The sequence below is a fragment of the Monodelphis domestica genome, chromosome 4 (genome assembly GCF_027887165.1).
Source record: "Monodelphis domestica isolate mMonDom1 chromosome 4, mMonDom1.pri, whole genome shotgun sequence".
Lineage (NCBI taxonomy): Eukaryota > Metazoa > Chordata > Mammalia > Didelphimorphia > Didelphidae > Monodelphis > Monodelphis domestica.
The window spans coordinates 47107663-47123528 of record NC_077230.1 but is presented as its reverse complement, the minus strand read 5'-3'; the positions used below and the strand labels follow the sequence as shown (position 1 = coordinate 47123528).

Genomic DNA, 15866 nt, shown 5'->3' with positions numbered 1-15866 from the left:
GGTAGAGAACTCAGGAAAGATAAACTACATACACATGAATAATCTTTGTACTATTCACAAGGGCCTTGTCATTTTCCAAAATAGCAGTGAGGATCAGAAAATCTATAAAGAAAAGTCTCATAATAAACCCTGATTCTTTTACATCAACTGTCTAAGTAAGCTACATATATAGTAAACTACTATTTTAAATAATCCAAACCAGAAAACTGACATAACTAGCCCTGGGAGATATAAGAAAGTCTTAAAAACAAAATTTAACTAAAATAAGTTCCTAGATCAAACACAATCTAATAGTCAAATACAAAAAATAATTAATTAATTATGACATGAAAGGGAAGCTAGGTGGCATGGTGGACTCTTCCTGGGGTCAAATCTGGCCTCCACTAACTAATACTAACTAGCTGGGAGACTGTGGGAAGCTCACTTAACCCTCTTTGCCTGTTTCCTCATCTGACAACATGAGCTGGAGAAGAAATGGCAAACCCCTCCAGTATCTCTGCCAAGAAAACCCCAAAAAGGGTCACAAAGAGTTGAACATGACTGAACAACAATATAAAATGAAATGACATGTGGGCATAAACAAACAATAAAATATCCACAATGGGTTATTACATATGGGGTCTGAGAAGAGACCTGGGGGTGGGGGAGAGTCTTCATGAAGAGATGGCATTTGATCTCGGTTTTAACAGATGGGCAGGATTTCAACAGGCTGAAATGGGGGTGGAGAAAGCATTCTCAAGTGTAGGGAACATGGTAGAAGAAGTACAGGGAATAATGAGCAATCCAAATTTGCAATGCAAGTTTGGCTAAAGCACAACATATATAAAGGAGACTCCTAAGCCCAGATATCAGAAAATTAAAATGATGCCTAATGTGTCAGGGTCTTATTTAGAAGGCAATAAAGATTAGGAATTACAGATAAATTGACTAAAATATACATAAAGTATACTAATCCTTTGGCCCAGAGATTTCACTGGTAGGCACAAAGCCCAAGAAGATCAATCCCCACCCCCATTCCCTAGATAGATATCTATCTATCTATAGATATAGACCAAAATATTTATAGCAGCAATTTTTGTGGTCTTAAAGATATGGAAACAAAATGGCTACTCACTGAGGAATAACTAAACAAACTGTGATACATAAATGTAATGGAATATTACTATGCTTTCAGAAATGATAATACAGAAAAACAAGGAAACACTTCAATGAACTGATACAAAGCCAAGAAAACAATAGTCACTTCTACTATGCTTGTTGGAAAATGTGAATGTTTCAGTACAAATGATATATAAGAGAACAATTTGATCATAACATGAATTTTGTGTCTGCTTATGAGCAATTTCATCTGCCCTGACTCCAGCATCCTGAAAAATGCAGCGCCTCAAGTTGATTTCTTGTCCTTGGTCATCAGCTTTATCAGCTTGAAACCACAGTCACTATTTATTCTAATATTAATATATTTTTGGACTATTTAAAGTGTATAAAACTGTGTTACCATTTTTATTAGGTTCCTATCTTTTGGGGAGGTATCATTGATTAAGTTTTTGAATGCTGTGTTCCTAACACAACTTTTTCTATAAGCCTTGTGGTTTTTGTGCAATTATGCAGGCCATGTGAGTGGAAAGAACAGCCATCATAAAACTAAAATGAATATGGCAAAATTACAAGGAACAATTTTGGCCCCAAAGAAGATGTGAGAAGGTACCTCCTCTCACTCCTTTGCAGAACTGGTTAGTCAATGAGTGTGGAAGAGTATACATATTGTTAGATAATTTCCCATGCTGGTTGATTTTGCTAAATGTTTTTCCTCTTCTTCCTCTTTTGCTTTTTAAAAAAAAAATTCTTTGTTATAAATGATGGATCTCTAAAAAAGGAAGGGATACAGAAGGAAATATCAATGTAAAAATAAAAATCTATTTTAAAAGGGAGGGAGGTAACAGTGATGCTTAAAAGGGTTTTGGGTAGAGAAGTGGCATGTTCAGATCTATACACAAGGAAGATGACATAAACACAATTAGGGAGCACTGCAAAGACTGGGTTCAAAGAAAGAGTGGAAGCAAGAAGCAACTGGAATAGGCTAGGCAGGTATGAGACCTTGATAAAAGGATGTAACACTGTTATTGGAGAGGTGAAGGTAGACTGAAGAAAAGATGTTGCTGAGGTAGCATCAACAAGATTTTACTATTTATGGATGTGAGATTTGAGCAAGAAGAAAAGTTCAAGGTAACACCACTTTTCCAAGATTGGTAACTAGATGAATGGTACTGCCACTGACCAAAGGGAATTTCAGAAGGAATAATCTCAGGAGAAAAAAATGAGCAATTTCAGACAGGTCAAGTCTGAGGTGCTATGACACTAGATGGAATCCTCTTAAAGATAATTCCTAAATTCCAAAAGAGGAAGGGAGAGTGATGAATAACAGTATAGCAAAGAGTAACCAGCAAACAATAAAGAAAAGGAATGTTTAGAGAGAATAAGGAGAGAATTATCTAGAAGCCAAGGAAAAGATTATCCAGGAGAAGACTGTCATCAATAATGTTAAAGTTTGCCAAGAGTTCAATGAGCATAAGAAATGAGAAAAGACTTCTGAAACTGTTGATAGAGGTCAGTAGGGAACTGAGACAACAGTTTGTACAGAGTTGTATGAATGAAAACCAAACCATAAGGGGTTGAGTAATAAATCTGGCTGGAAAGTAGGAGAGGTATTAGATACAAGTTATTTTAAAAAGAAGTTCTGACATGGAAAAAAAAAGATATAGAAGGGTAACTTTATGTAAGAGGAGAGTCTAGGGGTACAATTTTTTTTAAAAAATAGGAAATCCTAAACACATTTGCAAACAAAAGCAAAGGAGGCAATAGATGTGGAGAAATAAAGATATATGGAAAAGCAAAGTACTCAAAGGGGGAAAGATATGAAATCAAAGACAGAGAAAGGAATAAGCTTTGGCAAAAAGAAAGGATATGTCATCTCTAAGATGTATGGAGGAAATAAATAATGTATGAAACTGAAGCACTGAATGAAGGTTGTATAGTGATTTCACATCAGAAGGCCCGGATCTTTCTATGATATTCATACAGATCACATAAAAGAAACATTATAAGGGTTGGTTTTAATTATCAAAGCAAGATAATGCTTTTTGTATTATCAGTTTTGAATTATATGTGAATCCTGAAACCAATACTCAATTTACTCAATATACCTAACTCGTTATATATATATATATATATATCAATAAATGGTATATAGATAACTTAGTGAACCAGATTTTATAACCAGAATAACCTACATGTCCCATAAAAAACTCATCACATAAAGTCAAACTGCAACAATTTAGTACAATACAAACCTCTGTAATTTTTTGGTCCTCTGAAGCTACTCTTTGCACAGTAGTGAAACAAATGTTAAACTCCTGGATGATGGAAGGGTATAGACTGTTGAAGTCCAGGAGTAAAATAAATTTATCATAAAAACCTGTGTGGGATGGAAAAAAGAAGAGTACATAAGAATTTCATTCAATTTCTAAAGAAATGAATGATCACTGTCAACACCACATCAGAAACAATAAGTATGATAAGAACCAGCAAGGCAGAGGTGGAAGAGGGAAACTATGCCTCTCCCTGGGAGTTCCAATGGCACCCTTAACATTTTTCAACACTGATCCACTTAGATATAATCTTAAAATATTTCTGACTTTTCAAAAAAATTTAAAATTATTTACTCCTCTCCAAGTGATAACATTAAAAATGCAATGATACAAGTTTCAATCAACATTTCTTTTCCACAAATGTATCTTCAGAGAATACAGTGAGCATCACAGTTACCTGTAAATAATCTTAAAGGTTATTCAGGAGACTTTCAATGAGATTTGTCAGAAGTGGAACGATCCAACTCTTGTTTACTTTCCAAGAGTGAACAGATAGCTTCTGTATTTATATAGGACACTTGGGATCAGTAATCTCCACATGAAGGAGAAACTGAAATAAAACTAATGTCCACTGATAAGAACAATATTTAAAATGAATAATGAAATCAATTTATCTTAAAAAATCTCTCTTTGCAGAGCTTTAAGTACCTAATAAACATCATACTAACTCTATGGTCCTTTTAAAGTGGCAGGTGAGTAGAAAGAAATACTATTTGCAGATCATCAAATGGATTAAGTCAGATCCATTAAGCCTACTCTATAATCCCAGAGAAATTCAAGACATAACTCAATTCGCTTGGAATCATACAATCACAGATTCTGAACCTGAAGGAATCAATTTTCTCATTTTCCAGATGAGAAAACTAAGGCCCCAAGAGATTAAGTGACTTGCCCAAGACCAGACAGTCAATAGCAGAGATATAACTTGAACACAGATTCTCTGCTTCCAAATCTACCATTCTTGCAATTGTATAAATGTGCCTAACAAAAGAAGTATCTTTCTTCTCCTCATAAGTAATAGTGACAGACTTATTTTTTTTAAAAAGGCAATTTTCCTTCTAGAGTTGTACTCAACATTGCTCTTATACTACCCTTTTGTAACAATCTAAAAGACTGGAACTACATCTTGGTTTTCAAAGTACTATCCTTTCCCAAAAAATTCCTCTGAACAGGTTTAAGGATTTTCTGAGAGGGGAAAAAAGGTTGTTTTTTTTCAAAAGTCAAAAATGTTTTGGTGTAGTCAGCCTCCATATCCTCAAAATAACTGCATTCAGTTTCTAAACCTTACCAACTTTGGGATCCAATACTAAGCCACCTGCATAGGCTGCTTTCTTTCGTCCTTTTTTGGATTTATTTGTGTCTCCATCAATATCTTCATCTTCATCTCCCTATCATTCAACAACAACAAAAAAACAAAATCTAAGTAACATAAAGAATTACAGAAGAACAATAAAATTGGGAATTATCTCTCTTCCTCAGTCTATCCATGAAATTTTGACAAACATAATCTTTACAAAGAACCATTCATCATTACTCCTCTTCAACCCTACATGATCATTTATATACAAAATTTTTGTACTATCAAACACAACTTATATGAAGAGTCAGTATCATGTATAGTGGAAAGAGCTCTTTAATAGGAGTCAGAAGGTCTGGATTACCAATTCACAATGTGGTATTTTCTGTGATCGTGGGCAAACTCATCTTCCTGAGTCTCATTTTTCCTTATCAGTATAAAGGAATTAATAACTTCAGTGATAGCTAAATAAGTTTGTCAGTAGTCAACATGACCTGCTTCTGCAAAAACAAGACTCAACATCTTCAGAAAGGCCCAAAACATAGCAGAAAAATTCCCTTTGTTTATAAAAGAATCATATAAATTGGCTTTATGTGGCCACTACTCTTCTTTGAAAGTCATTTCACTTAGTTTCCTTTATCTATAAATGAAAGAAGTTGAAGTAAATGGCATCTACAATCCCTTTACACTTATAAAATTCTATGCATCAATGAGTTTGAATTAATTTTTTCCATGTCAATTTTGAGATGGATTATAAGATCCATCCATCCATATAAGATCCATATAAAGATAGATGCTTATTTATCTTTACCACATTCTAAAATTATACTGTTTTGGCCATAACATATATTAATAGTGGAATACTTCCTAACCAAACTAAAAACAATTATAGAGACCATTTCAAAAGAATTGACATAATATTTTATTCCAATCATATTAATATCTAACAATGGCACACAAAGTGAAAACTCTATACTTAAGAAGCTGAGGAAATAAATGTCTATTTAAAAATCTAATTCCTCAGTTACTAAGCTTTCAATATTTACTCTAAAACTTTGATGTTTAATTTTCATTAAGTTATAAAACCTTAGTTATCATCCAGCAGTTCAATTTCTTTCATTTTATAGATGAAGAGGCCAGAGATCAGGTAACTTGCAAAAATCTCATAGCAATTGGACAAGGCCATAATTTGAGTTCAGTTCTCCTTACTCCTATTCCAGGATTATTTCCACTATGTTACACTATTTCATCAATGAATATCTTTCCTCTGTCTTCCTCAACATCCACGAATTTTTTTTATTTGCATAAAGAAATGAAAAAAAAAATGAACAGAAACAACTGGGACAGTCTTGTTACATATAAGGCTTCTACTATAAATAATTATGTAACTACTTCAAAAATAGATGTTATATCAAAGAAAAAGAACTGTCTAAAATCTGCATAGTAACAAACGTGGTCAAGAAAAAAGGCGAAATATAACACATCTTTGACCCACCAGTCTTTGTTGAGGCTTCCTGAAATTCTGCTTGTCAGGCACAATATAGTTGTTCTCATAAAATGCATGAAGTAGCAAGAACTCATTACGCTCAGATCTACCACCCATCATTGTCCTTGACTACAAAAAAGAAAAGTTTTTAAAAATCATTCATTCTATTCTCCACCAAACAAAAGCAACTGATTTAGGAGAAGAAAATTTCAAATCGCTCTACTTCATTCAATAATCTTAAAAACAAATGCTGTCCTTCACTTTTTCCCCAATTATTTTGTCTGAAAAGGAGGTGAAACATTCAAATAATCCACTAATTGTCTACTTTGTCTTCTCTCCCACCTTGTCTAATGAATGGAATAGACAGCTTTAGATGTTTGAGGGAGGAACCTTGTGAAGCCGATCCAAATTTCAACATATTACACTTGGCATTTTTCTTCCCCTCTAACATTCCTTTGACACAAAACAAAGGAAGCACACTTTTCAATTATTTATTTTCAAAGGATAGATTTAGATATGCTACCATATATCTACCAAAGTCAAAAACTGACTGAATACAATCCTCCCTCCTCTTCCTTGTGCCTTCTCTCCCCAACCTCATCTGCTAAATAGATTTACCATAACATTCCCAGCAATGTTTGTGATCTGCAGGGCCAATGGGAGAACATTGAGCTCACACATGATTTGAAGAATGAACTTGGCATCCTTCAAGGTGTTTTCTAATAGGTACATTAAATGACGAGAGTCACTGCATAGGAAAGAATGAGACAGAAGTTATTAAAATACAGAAACACCGCATAGTGAGGCAAGAAAATATTCAAGTAAATGGAATACAATAAACTTTACGGTTGGGAGCACCTCAGCTCCAGAGAAGTTACTTTCCACAACTATATCTATTGTCATTTTTGTCAACATAAAAAAAGTGTGAACAAAGTCACAGCATATGCAGTATCTGGAGGAATCCTGTATACAAAATGAATTTACATTTGGGTTATTAGTATGAAAACTGACTGAAATAATGTGAAGTCAGTAACAGAAACAGTAGAGACTAAATGATGCCTCATTTTTGTATTTCCTCAATATTTATACCAATTTGAGCAAAACAAGTAATCCAGGGATGAAAAACAAAACTATGCAAATATAAAGACAATATACTCTTTATTCTCTATTAAAAAAAAAAGTAGGTACATCAATCACATTCTCTCAGAGAATAGGTTGCTATTAGAAATCCATTTGACTGATGGGGAGGGTCTAAAATTTTCCTAGCCATCAGGGACAATGTTTAATAAATCATTACTGCTGTACACTAAAAAGATCTCTGAAAGGGTCAGAGAGAATATCTGCCCCTCAGGGTCTTCTCTGGGTCTCTTTAAAAGTAGCATGAACCCTGGATAATTGTCACTGATCATTTCAAAGAAGATTCTCATCTTTTATACTTCTGATGGTACATGCTATTATTTTGCAGAGGAAACTCACAATCAGCTTCTATTATACAAAAGAAAGATGAATAAAGTAGATTTAATCTACACTACTGAGAAGACATAAATGATCACCTAATCACTGTAAAATGTTAAAAAAAAAAGGAAATAATGAGAACCTTCTCATACAAGAGAGGTTTGGGATGATGGGAGATAGAAGATGTAAAGGAAAGAGGAAGAGAGGTACATTTTCCAATCACTACAATGGCCTAAGTCATATATAGTTCCAAAATGCTGGTTAAGAGCACTACAGTGATGCTGTAGAAGTAATCTTCTATATCTCTCTAACTCTATATCCCAGTCTACATTCTATTATGTTCTACTTTAAACAATATAAAAGTCTAAATTTAAAAAATGGTTTCTATGGTATTAAAGCAAGCCAAAGTTGGAGATGTTTTAGGATATACCTGTACATATTTCGTATATTTTCTGGTGGAATTGTTTCCCTTTCTGTTCTTAGGATCTGATGAACTAATTCAGATAAATGGTAACTCTTACAACGAATCAACTCCTTTGCTGAAATTTCTACATCACAGATCATACGGCCACAGGCTGCATTCCTTTCTGCAAAGCCACCCCGGCCCTATACAAAAGAAAAGAATCAAATCTTACTCAAAGCAGACACTGAAAGCATCTCTTTAACATAGTTTGAGGAGGCAATAATAAGAAGTGTCAATGAGGCACAGAAGTGTTCATGATAATAGTACCTCCATAAAACTTCTTTAAAAATACCACTATTAAATGTCCTATAGATGTTTAAGGTAGATTATTCAAAACAACACAAAGAGAAATCTGGAAAACTACACTTGAATGCTAAGTACTAATAAAATTTTGGGACTGGATTGTAAGATTAATTTTATATAGACCAATTAAGGCCTATAAAAGGGTTTTATAGATTAGCAAAACATTAATGAGTGACAGACTACAACACACAAAGAGGATGTTCCCTGCAGACCCAGAATTGAAATAATATTATTTACCCTCCTCCTAAATACATACTAAAAAACTCCTTCCTCATTTCTATGGCCAAAAAGAAAAAATTTAGTTTCCAAAAGTTCCTACCAAAATCTCATCAGGGTACACCAAGCAATGAGAAGAGTGCTGTAGTGAAACAGAAAGAATGCTTCACTTGTCAACAGAAGACCTTGGTTAGAGTCCCAACTCCATCTCTTATTATCTGTGTGACTTTGGCAAGATTTTAACCTCTGTGGGTCTCTAAGTCTTATCAGTAAAAGGAGGAGGGTTAGATTACATTACCTTCAAGGTTCTTTCGAGTTCTAAATAAATCTCTGACCCCAGGATTCTAAGGATACTGTCTAAGCCATGTTATAGCATTAATGATAATTCCTAAAATTTGTATACTTTAAGGTTTACAAAATACTTGTTTCACCTTGAATGAACTGATTTTCATGATAACTTTCTAAGGCAGATACTGTAAGTTATCTCAATTTACAAAGAAACTAAGGCTCAGAGAACCTTAATTTGCTCAAGGTTACATAGCTAGTAAATATCAGGGGTAATATTCAAACCAAGGTCTCTCCCATTCTTTGTATAGAGAGGTAGAAAATACTATGTGTGCATAAAGAATGAGAGGAAGAAGGGGAACAGCTAAGTGGCAGTTCACTCTACCAGGAATGGAGATAGGAGACCCTGAGCTCAAATCTGTCCTCAAGATGTTTCCCAGCTGAGTGACCCAGGCAAGTTGCTTAATCCCAATTGCCCAGCACTTACTGCTTTACTGCTTTTGGAACCAATACTTAGTGTTGATTCTAAGACAGAAAGTTTAAGAATTATTAAAAAAAATGAGAGAAAGAGACACACAAGAGAGAGGTTATGAACTTTAAGGGAAAACTAACAAAAGAAAAATGAAGGTAGAGAAACTGAGAAACATTTAGGCCAAAATATATTAATAACTAGCACTAACATAAATTAGTTGTTATATGTCCAAAAATAAATTCTGATTAGTCCCCCAAAAGAGCCACATATAAGTAACTTCATTCTACAAAAGCATTTTAGATACAAATTTATCTATGTCCATGATTGCTAGAGTGGTGGCAGAAGTAAGTACTAACAATGGGCATGAAGAAATCCACATAATGGAATAAGACCAAAAATGTCTGTGTCAACATGTCACCATGAAAGTGCCTTATGCTGATTTATAGACCCACAACTTTAGGGACGACCCCCAGATATCTTCCTAATTCTTGTCATCATTGAACTGTAATGCCACACAGATACACTGTTTAGGTTTGCTGCTGCTGTAGTTCCCCTACTAACTTATGTAATCTAAAGATGTGTAGCTTTTACTAAGAAAATGCTGGTAGCTTTTAATCATCATTCACTATGCAAACATTTGTTAAGCATTTACTAGCCGCTAAACATAGTACTAACTGCTAGGAAGAAGATACATAAAGGAATTTAAGATAAGTTCCAGGCTCTCAAAAAGCTTATCCTCTAAAGTAAGGAACAAAGATGTATTATTAGAAAAATGGAAGTGTATACATAATATTATCTATACACAGGAATTTTAGTTACATTCAGATACACTGTCTACTACAAGAAACATCAAGATTTTATCATCCTAATTAAGCAAATAATGAAATAAACAATTGTTTTAATTACCCCCAGCTTTGGCATGATGGATCTCTTTAGGCGACCTATCTTAGACCAATGAGGAACTTTGCACACATTAATTCTCTGTAGAAGAATTTCCAGATCAAATCCATAAATATTATGACCCTAGCCAGAAAAAAGAAACAGCAGAGAAGGTTATAACAAATGCAAATTAAAGGACTTATCTTCATATGCATAGAATTTCTTTGCCCTTTCTTTTTTTGGTCTTTAATTGATGGCATCATGAGCCTACCTCCGATTGGAAGTCCTTTCTTCTTCAGGAATTTATTCATCAGCAGCATTCATTAGCCTTGACATTAACAAGACTGCTCGGGTAGATTGCTGGAATAAACTTTATTTCACCCTAATTGATGTTAGGTTCATATGATGTCTTTTAATTTGCAGTCTCATGCTTCACAGTCAGAGAGGGAGATGTAAATGTGAATAGCCCATATGCTTCTTTATTTAATCAGTAAAAGGTGTGTTCAAATAATTTCACTTGAAACTAAAAGTACACACTAAGTCAGTTGCAAAATACTCCATGTTAAGATTTCGCAGAAAAGCTACATCTACTATCTTCTTATAGAAGAATTCAAACATTGCTTATTTAGACCCTTAATCAAAATGTCACAAAGCAATTTTACAGACTACCTAAACAGCTTAGAGATGACATTTTCTGAAGACAAAGGAAACAAACCTGTATTTATTTGGGGAGTGGGAGGTGGGAACATCAAGTAGAGAACTAAAGTATTAAGAATCATAAAGGTAAACTTCCACTATGCAAAGTCCTGGGACCAGTAAGCCTAGTATTTGAAAAAAAGTTAAAGCAGTCCTAAAAGAACCAGATAAATAGGGAGATTACTTTAAATAAATAAATAAGAACATCATTATAGCAACTATATTTCTGCTGGCCACTGCTCAATCACTTCCCAATTTATGCTTTACCCATTTCAGGATTCTAGCCTCAAGCCTTCACACCAGAATGGCTCTCACGCCCACAAAGGAGGTCAGGAATTGTTCATTTGCTGCTTGGATACTATTATTAGTTTGCTGCTTAAGATGCTATTCTATGGCATTAGGGAGCCAATCATAACCCAAAGATATGGAGGCTGCAATCAAAGCGCAGATTAGAGACTCCTAAATGTGGGCTATAGGAGATACTAAAACTAGAGTGGGGAGATACAGACAAGATTTTCCTATAATTCCATGATGGGTCCTAAAACATTTCGGAGGTATCTCAGATTCATGTGTGGCAATGGTTCAAAATTCCTAGTCAGATTCTCTACCTACTACTATCAAACAATCTATTAAATCTCCTATTTAATTGCAAACATGAAAAGAGGGGGGAAAATGGAAAAAATTTTCCCAAGCTATAGCCTATCTCAATCATTGATTGAGCAAGTGGCACAGTGAACACAGCATTGAGCCTGAAATCAAGAAGACCTGATTTCAAATACAGTCAGACACTTGCTAGCTGTATGACCCTGAGCAAGTCACTTACCCTCTGCCTCCATTTCCTCAACCGTAAAAGTGAGATAATAAAGGGCCTACCTTTTAACAGAGTTGTTGCAAGGATCAAATGAGATATTTGTAAAACTGCTTAGCCCAATTCCTGGCATTTAAAAGTATTCTCTTCCTTTCATATAGATGAAAAACTATTTCAGTACAATAAATATTTATTAATTGCTAAGAATACAAATATTCTCTGGCCTCAGAAGTTTACATTCTTGGGGATGGGGGGAGGGCATATATAAAAAAAAAGAAAAGCATGAGGAAAACTGAAAATGAAGAGAACACTACTGACTGAGGAATCAAGAAAGGGTTCCTGGGGCATAAGTGGCACCTTAGAAAAGGACAAAGATTTGGGGAGGCTGTAATGGGGATTGGTTTCTAGTTGTGGAAATGACACAGTGGTGATATGGATTACCAAATCGAAAAATAGCTAGTAATCCAGCTTGGCTGGGAGAAAGAGTTCAAGAAGAGAAAGAAAAGCTTTGTAAATGTCTGCTATTAATGAAAGACCTTTGGGAGATACTGGGAAGAGCACCACGTGTGGAGCCAAAACATCTGGGTTCAAATCCTGATGCTTCCACTGCCTATGTGACCTTAGACAAGTCATACCAACTTTGTAGGTCCCAATTTCTTCATCTATAAAATGAGATTGGATGTGATGGCTAAGATTCTTTCTAGCTCCGATTCTATGATCTTCTGAACCCATAAGGCTGGAAAGGTCGATGTCAAACAGATTGGGATAGGTTTATATAGGCAAATAGGGAGCTGCCACTAAAGATTTTTAAGTGAGGCAATGACAAGCTCATACTTGTGCAAGATTTTGGTCACTGCAGAAGATGGAATGGAGTGGGGGAGAGAATGGAAAGAGGAAAGCTAACAGTCTTCTAATTAGAAGACTAAGACATTCATCTAGAGGGAAGGGAAGGGATGTGGGTCAGAACTAATGGCAGATTGTTTGAAGGAAAGGAAAAGAATGGATGTGAGAGCTGTGGTATAGAGAGCATCCACCAATTCACTGGATATAGGAGGAGAGAAAAAAAGTCAGGAAGATCCATGGTGGCAAACCTATAGCACATTGCCAGAGACAGCATACAGAGAACTTTCTCTGAGCACGTATGCCAAGGACCCAGTGTGCCTATCCCTGCCGCACAGAGTTCGCCAGAGTTCCTAACTAGAAAGCCAGAGGGAGGCACAGCTGAGCTGCTCCCCTCCCCCTTTCCCCATGCCTGACTACATTATCCGCCTCCCTCCCTGCCCAACAATCCAGTGGGAGTGCTTCCTCCCTCCTCTGGGTGGAGGAAGTGGGGGGGGGGGGTTGGAGTGGGGTGTACCCAGCACTCAGTGGGGGGCAGAGCACAGAATGTAGTGGGAAGGGTGTGGACACTGCATGTAGTTTGAGGGTGGGGCAGGGGCTGGGCCTGGAGCTCCAACTCTAAAGCGTTCGCCATCACTACTCTGGATTATAAATGTGGGTACCTGGGAAAATGGTGGTAACCCGAATAGAAAAAGGGAAGAATGGGGTGCAGGCAGACTTAGAAGGAAAGAAGAGTTCTACATAAAATAAGTTCAATTATAGAGAAACCTCCAAGAAATCTAGAAAGGAAAATCTAACGGAAAGTTAATGACAAAAGTTTAAGTAAAAAGAGGGATGGGAGCCATGCCTGTGATTTTAATGGTATGAAGAATGGAAGGTAGCTAGGTGGCTGAGAGGATTGAGAGCCAGACCTAGAGACAGACAGTAAGGGTTTAAAAAAAAAAAAAAGCTGCCTAGAGAACACTGAGAAGGTAAATGATCTGTCCTGAATAACAGGGAATCAAAGGACAAACTTGAGTCCAGATTTTCCAGGTTTCAAGGCTGACTCTGTTCACTGCACTTTTACGCTGCTTACCCAAAAGATTAGAAATAGTAATGCAGGAAAACGTAACACAGATTTCTACTGTAGGTATTAAATCACACTTCTGAGGCAGACAACAGTTATACAGGATTATTTGTAGTGACATACACCTAATTTAAGCATGCCATCACATCAAATGTATTAAAAACTTTTGCCTCTGTCTACAGAAAGATGTCTTAAGTTGAATTTTCCCAGTTTGGAACAGTAATTCATAAAGGCCAAGAGTGTTTTTTATTTTATTCCAGGACTGTACCATTCAATGAGAGGAAACAAACAAACTCATACAAGTTAAAAGAACTAAAGTCTGCACAAAAACCTAGAAACAATCAGTTTTCTATGATAAAGTCAAACAAAATACACTCACCACAATGACATCTGGGTCAATTTTGTGAACTTTTGCCAAGAAAAAGCCCAGCAATGTTCTCTCTGTTGCAGCAATCTCAATATTCACATTCTGAGACAGAACAGACAATTGTCACTCTCATTTCCTTGAAAGAGCATCAAGTTTGGGCATATCTCAGATTTTTAGGGTTAAAACAGGTTGTGGCAAATTATTCCATTTGAAAGCATACTCTCCCTGATGGTGTAAAATCCCTCTGTAACCCATTTATTTGTAATCTTGTGACAAGACAAAGAGTGTAAACAGTGAGTACTCAAGTATAGGAGAACCTCAACCACCTATCCACATGGGCATTTCCCTGTAGAATTATAAGTGGTGATTAAGATTTAATTATATGTGAGTATATATGTGTGTGTGTGTGTGTGTGTGTGTGTGTGTGTGTGTGTGTGTGTGTGTGTGTGTGTGTGTGTGTGTGTGTGTGTATACAACCCTTTCTCCCTAAGGTTATGAATTAACCCCAAAGGAAGTTCAAAAAAAGAGTAAACCAAAATGTAGTTTCATTCAAACTTTAATGCTTCATGAAAATTTTATGCAGAAAAGCATAAAGGTGTTTTCCTCACTTGACAGATAAGGAAACCTAAGAGTCTGATAGGTTAAGGAAGATGCCCATGACAAGACAGCTAATAAGTGTCATGGTTAATTAAGTGGTTCAGTGGATAGTCAGATCTGGAGATAGGAGGTCTTGCCTTCAAATTTGGCCTCAGATGCTTCCTAGCTCTGTGACACTGGGAAAGTCACTTAATCTCAATTGCCAAGTCCTTACTGCTCTTCTGTCTTAGAATCAACTTGATTCTAAGACAGAAGGTAAGGGTTTAAAATAAATGAATGTGTCAGAGGTAAAATTTTATCCTAGGACATCCTGACTCCATCTAATACTCAATAGGCTTCACTACAGTCAGTGATGCAAGTTACCATCTTATAAACAATACATGAAAATAACTTGAAGTTTATTAAATATAAAGAAAAATATTCTCAGACACAAGATCTCAAAATATTTATTAATGTAAATTTAACAAGAACTCTAATTAGCAAAAAACTATGGATGTTTAGAAGCAATTGCCTTTAATAAAGATCCTACAATTAGCCTTTAATAAAGATCCTACAATTAACAGAGGCACACTCAGCTCAGTTAACTGAAACACTTCAATTAGTTTATACCATTAGCATGAGTTTTCCTATCTAACATGACTAACATAGGATGTTCAGTAAATATTAGTAAAAGGTGAAAAAATAAACACAAACCTCTAACTTGTGATTAAACTTTGTGTCTAAACCACTAGGGTAGAGTTTACTGAAAACTGGACAGTATTATCTCATCCAAACTTTCCACTAAAATTCCTTTACAATCCCCCTAATATTCCAACCTTGGCTTCCTTTGGGCCCAAAATGACACCAACTACTTTAACAATGGAAAAAGAAATCGAAATACACTTTTCATTGTGAAATTAGACATCTAAAGGTGGCTTTAAGTATAGGTCAGTTTGCTAATACAGTGCAAAATAGTTTCTTCCCAAGCCTGGAAATCCATATGCTGTGTTCTATATTAAGTTTCTAATGTATTTTTAATGTCACAAATCCCACCTTCAACATTAACTAGCTGTCTAACTCTGTGCAAGTCATTTAGCTAAGTTACAAACATCTGGTGAAGGAAATTTGAGCATTATGAGTTCCCTACACTGATGAAATTACTGATTCCTCACATATTTGCATAATGCCAGAAAGTTACATAGCAAAGAACAATTTTATAGTTTCAAATA

At 35.5% G+C, this 15866-nt stretch overlaps 1 protein-coding gene and 1 non-coding gene across 2 annotated transcripts in view; both read right to left on the bottom strand.

The window, feature by feature from the left end:
- POLA1 (DNA polymerase alpha 1, catalytic subunit) overlaps nt 1-15866 on the bottom strand; it is a 345771-nt gene that overhangs the window by 298179 nt on the left and 31726 nt on the right. The window contains exons 18-24 of the mRNA XM_007493400.3: nt 14074-14163; nt 10312-10428; nt 8097-8272; nt 6830-6959; nt 6221-6340; nt 4717-4816; nt 3351-3475 (exon numbers count right to left, since the gene is read on the bottom strand). Of these exons, the coding sequence (XP_007493462.1) occupies nt 3351-3475; nt 4717-4816; nt 6221-6340; nt 6830-6959; nt 8097-8272; nt 10312-10428; nt 14074-14163 (858 nt within the window). The remainder of the gene's footprint in view (nt 1-3350; nt 3476-4716; nt 4817-6220; nt 6341-6829; nt 6960-8096; nt 8273-10311; nt 10429-14073; nt 14164-15866) is intronic.
- Nucleotides 3868-3999, bottom strand: LOC130454198 (small Cajal body-specific RNA 24). The gene has a single exon (XR_008911871.1). It is a non-coding gene; the product is annotated as a small Cajal body-specific RNA 24 (non-coding RNA).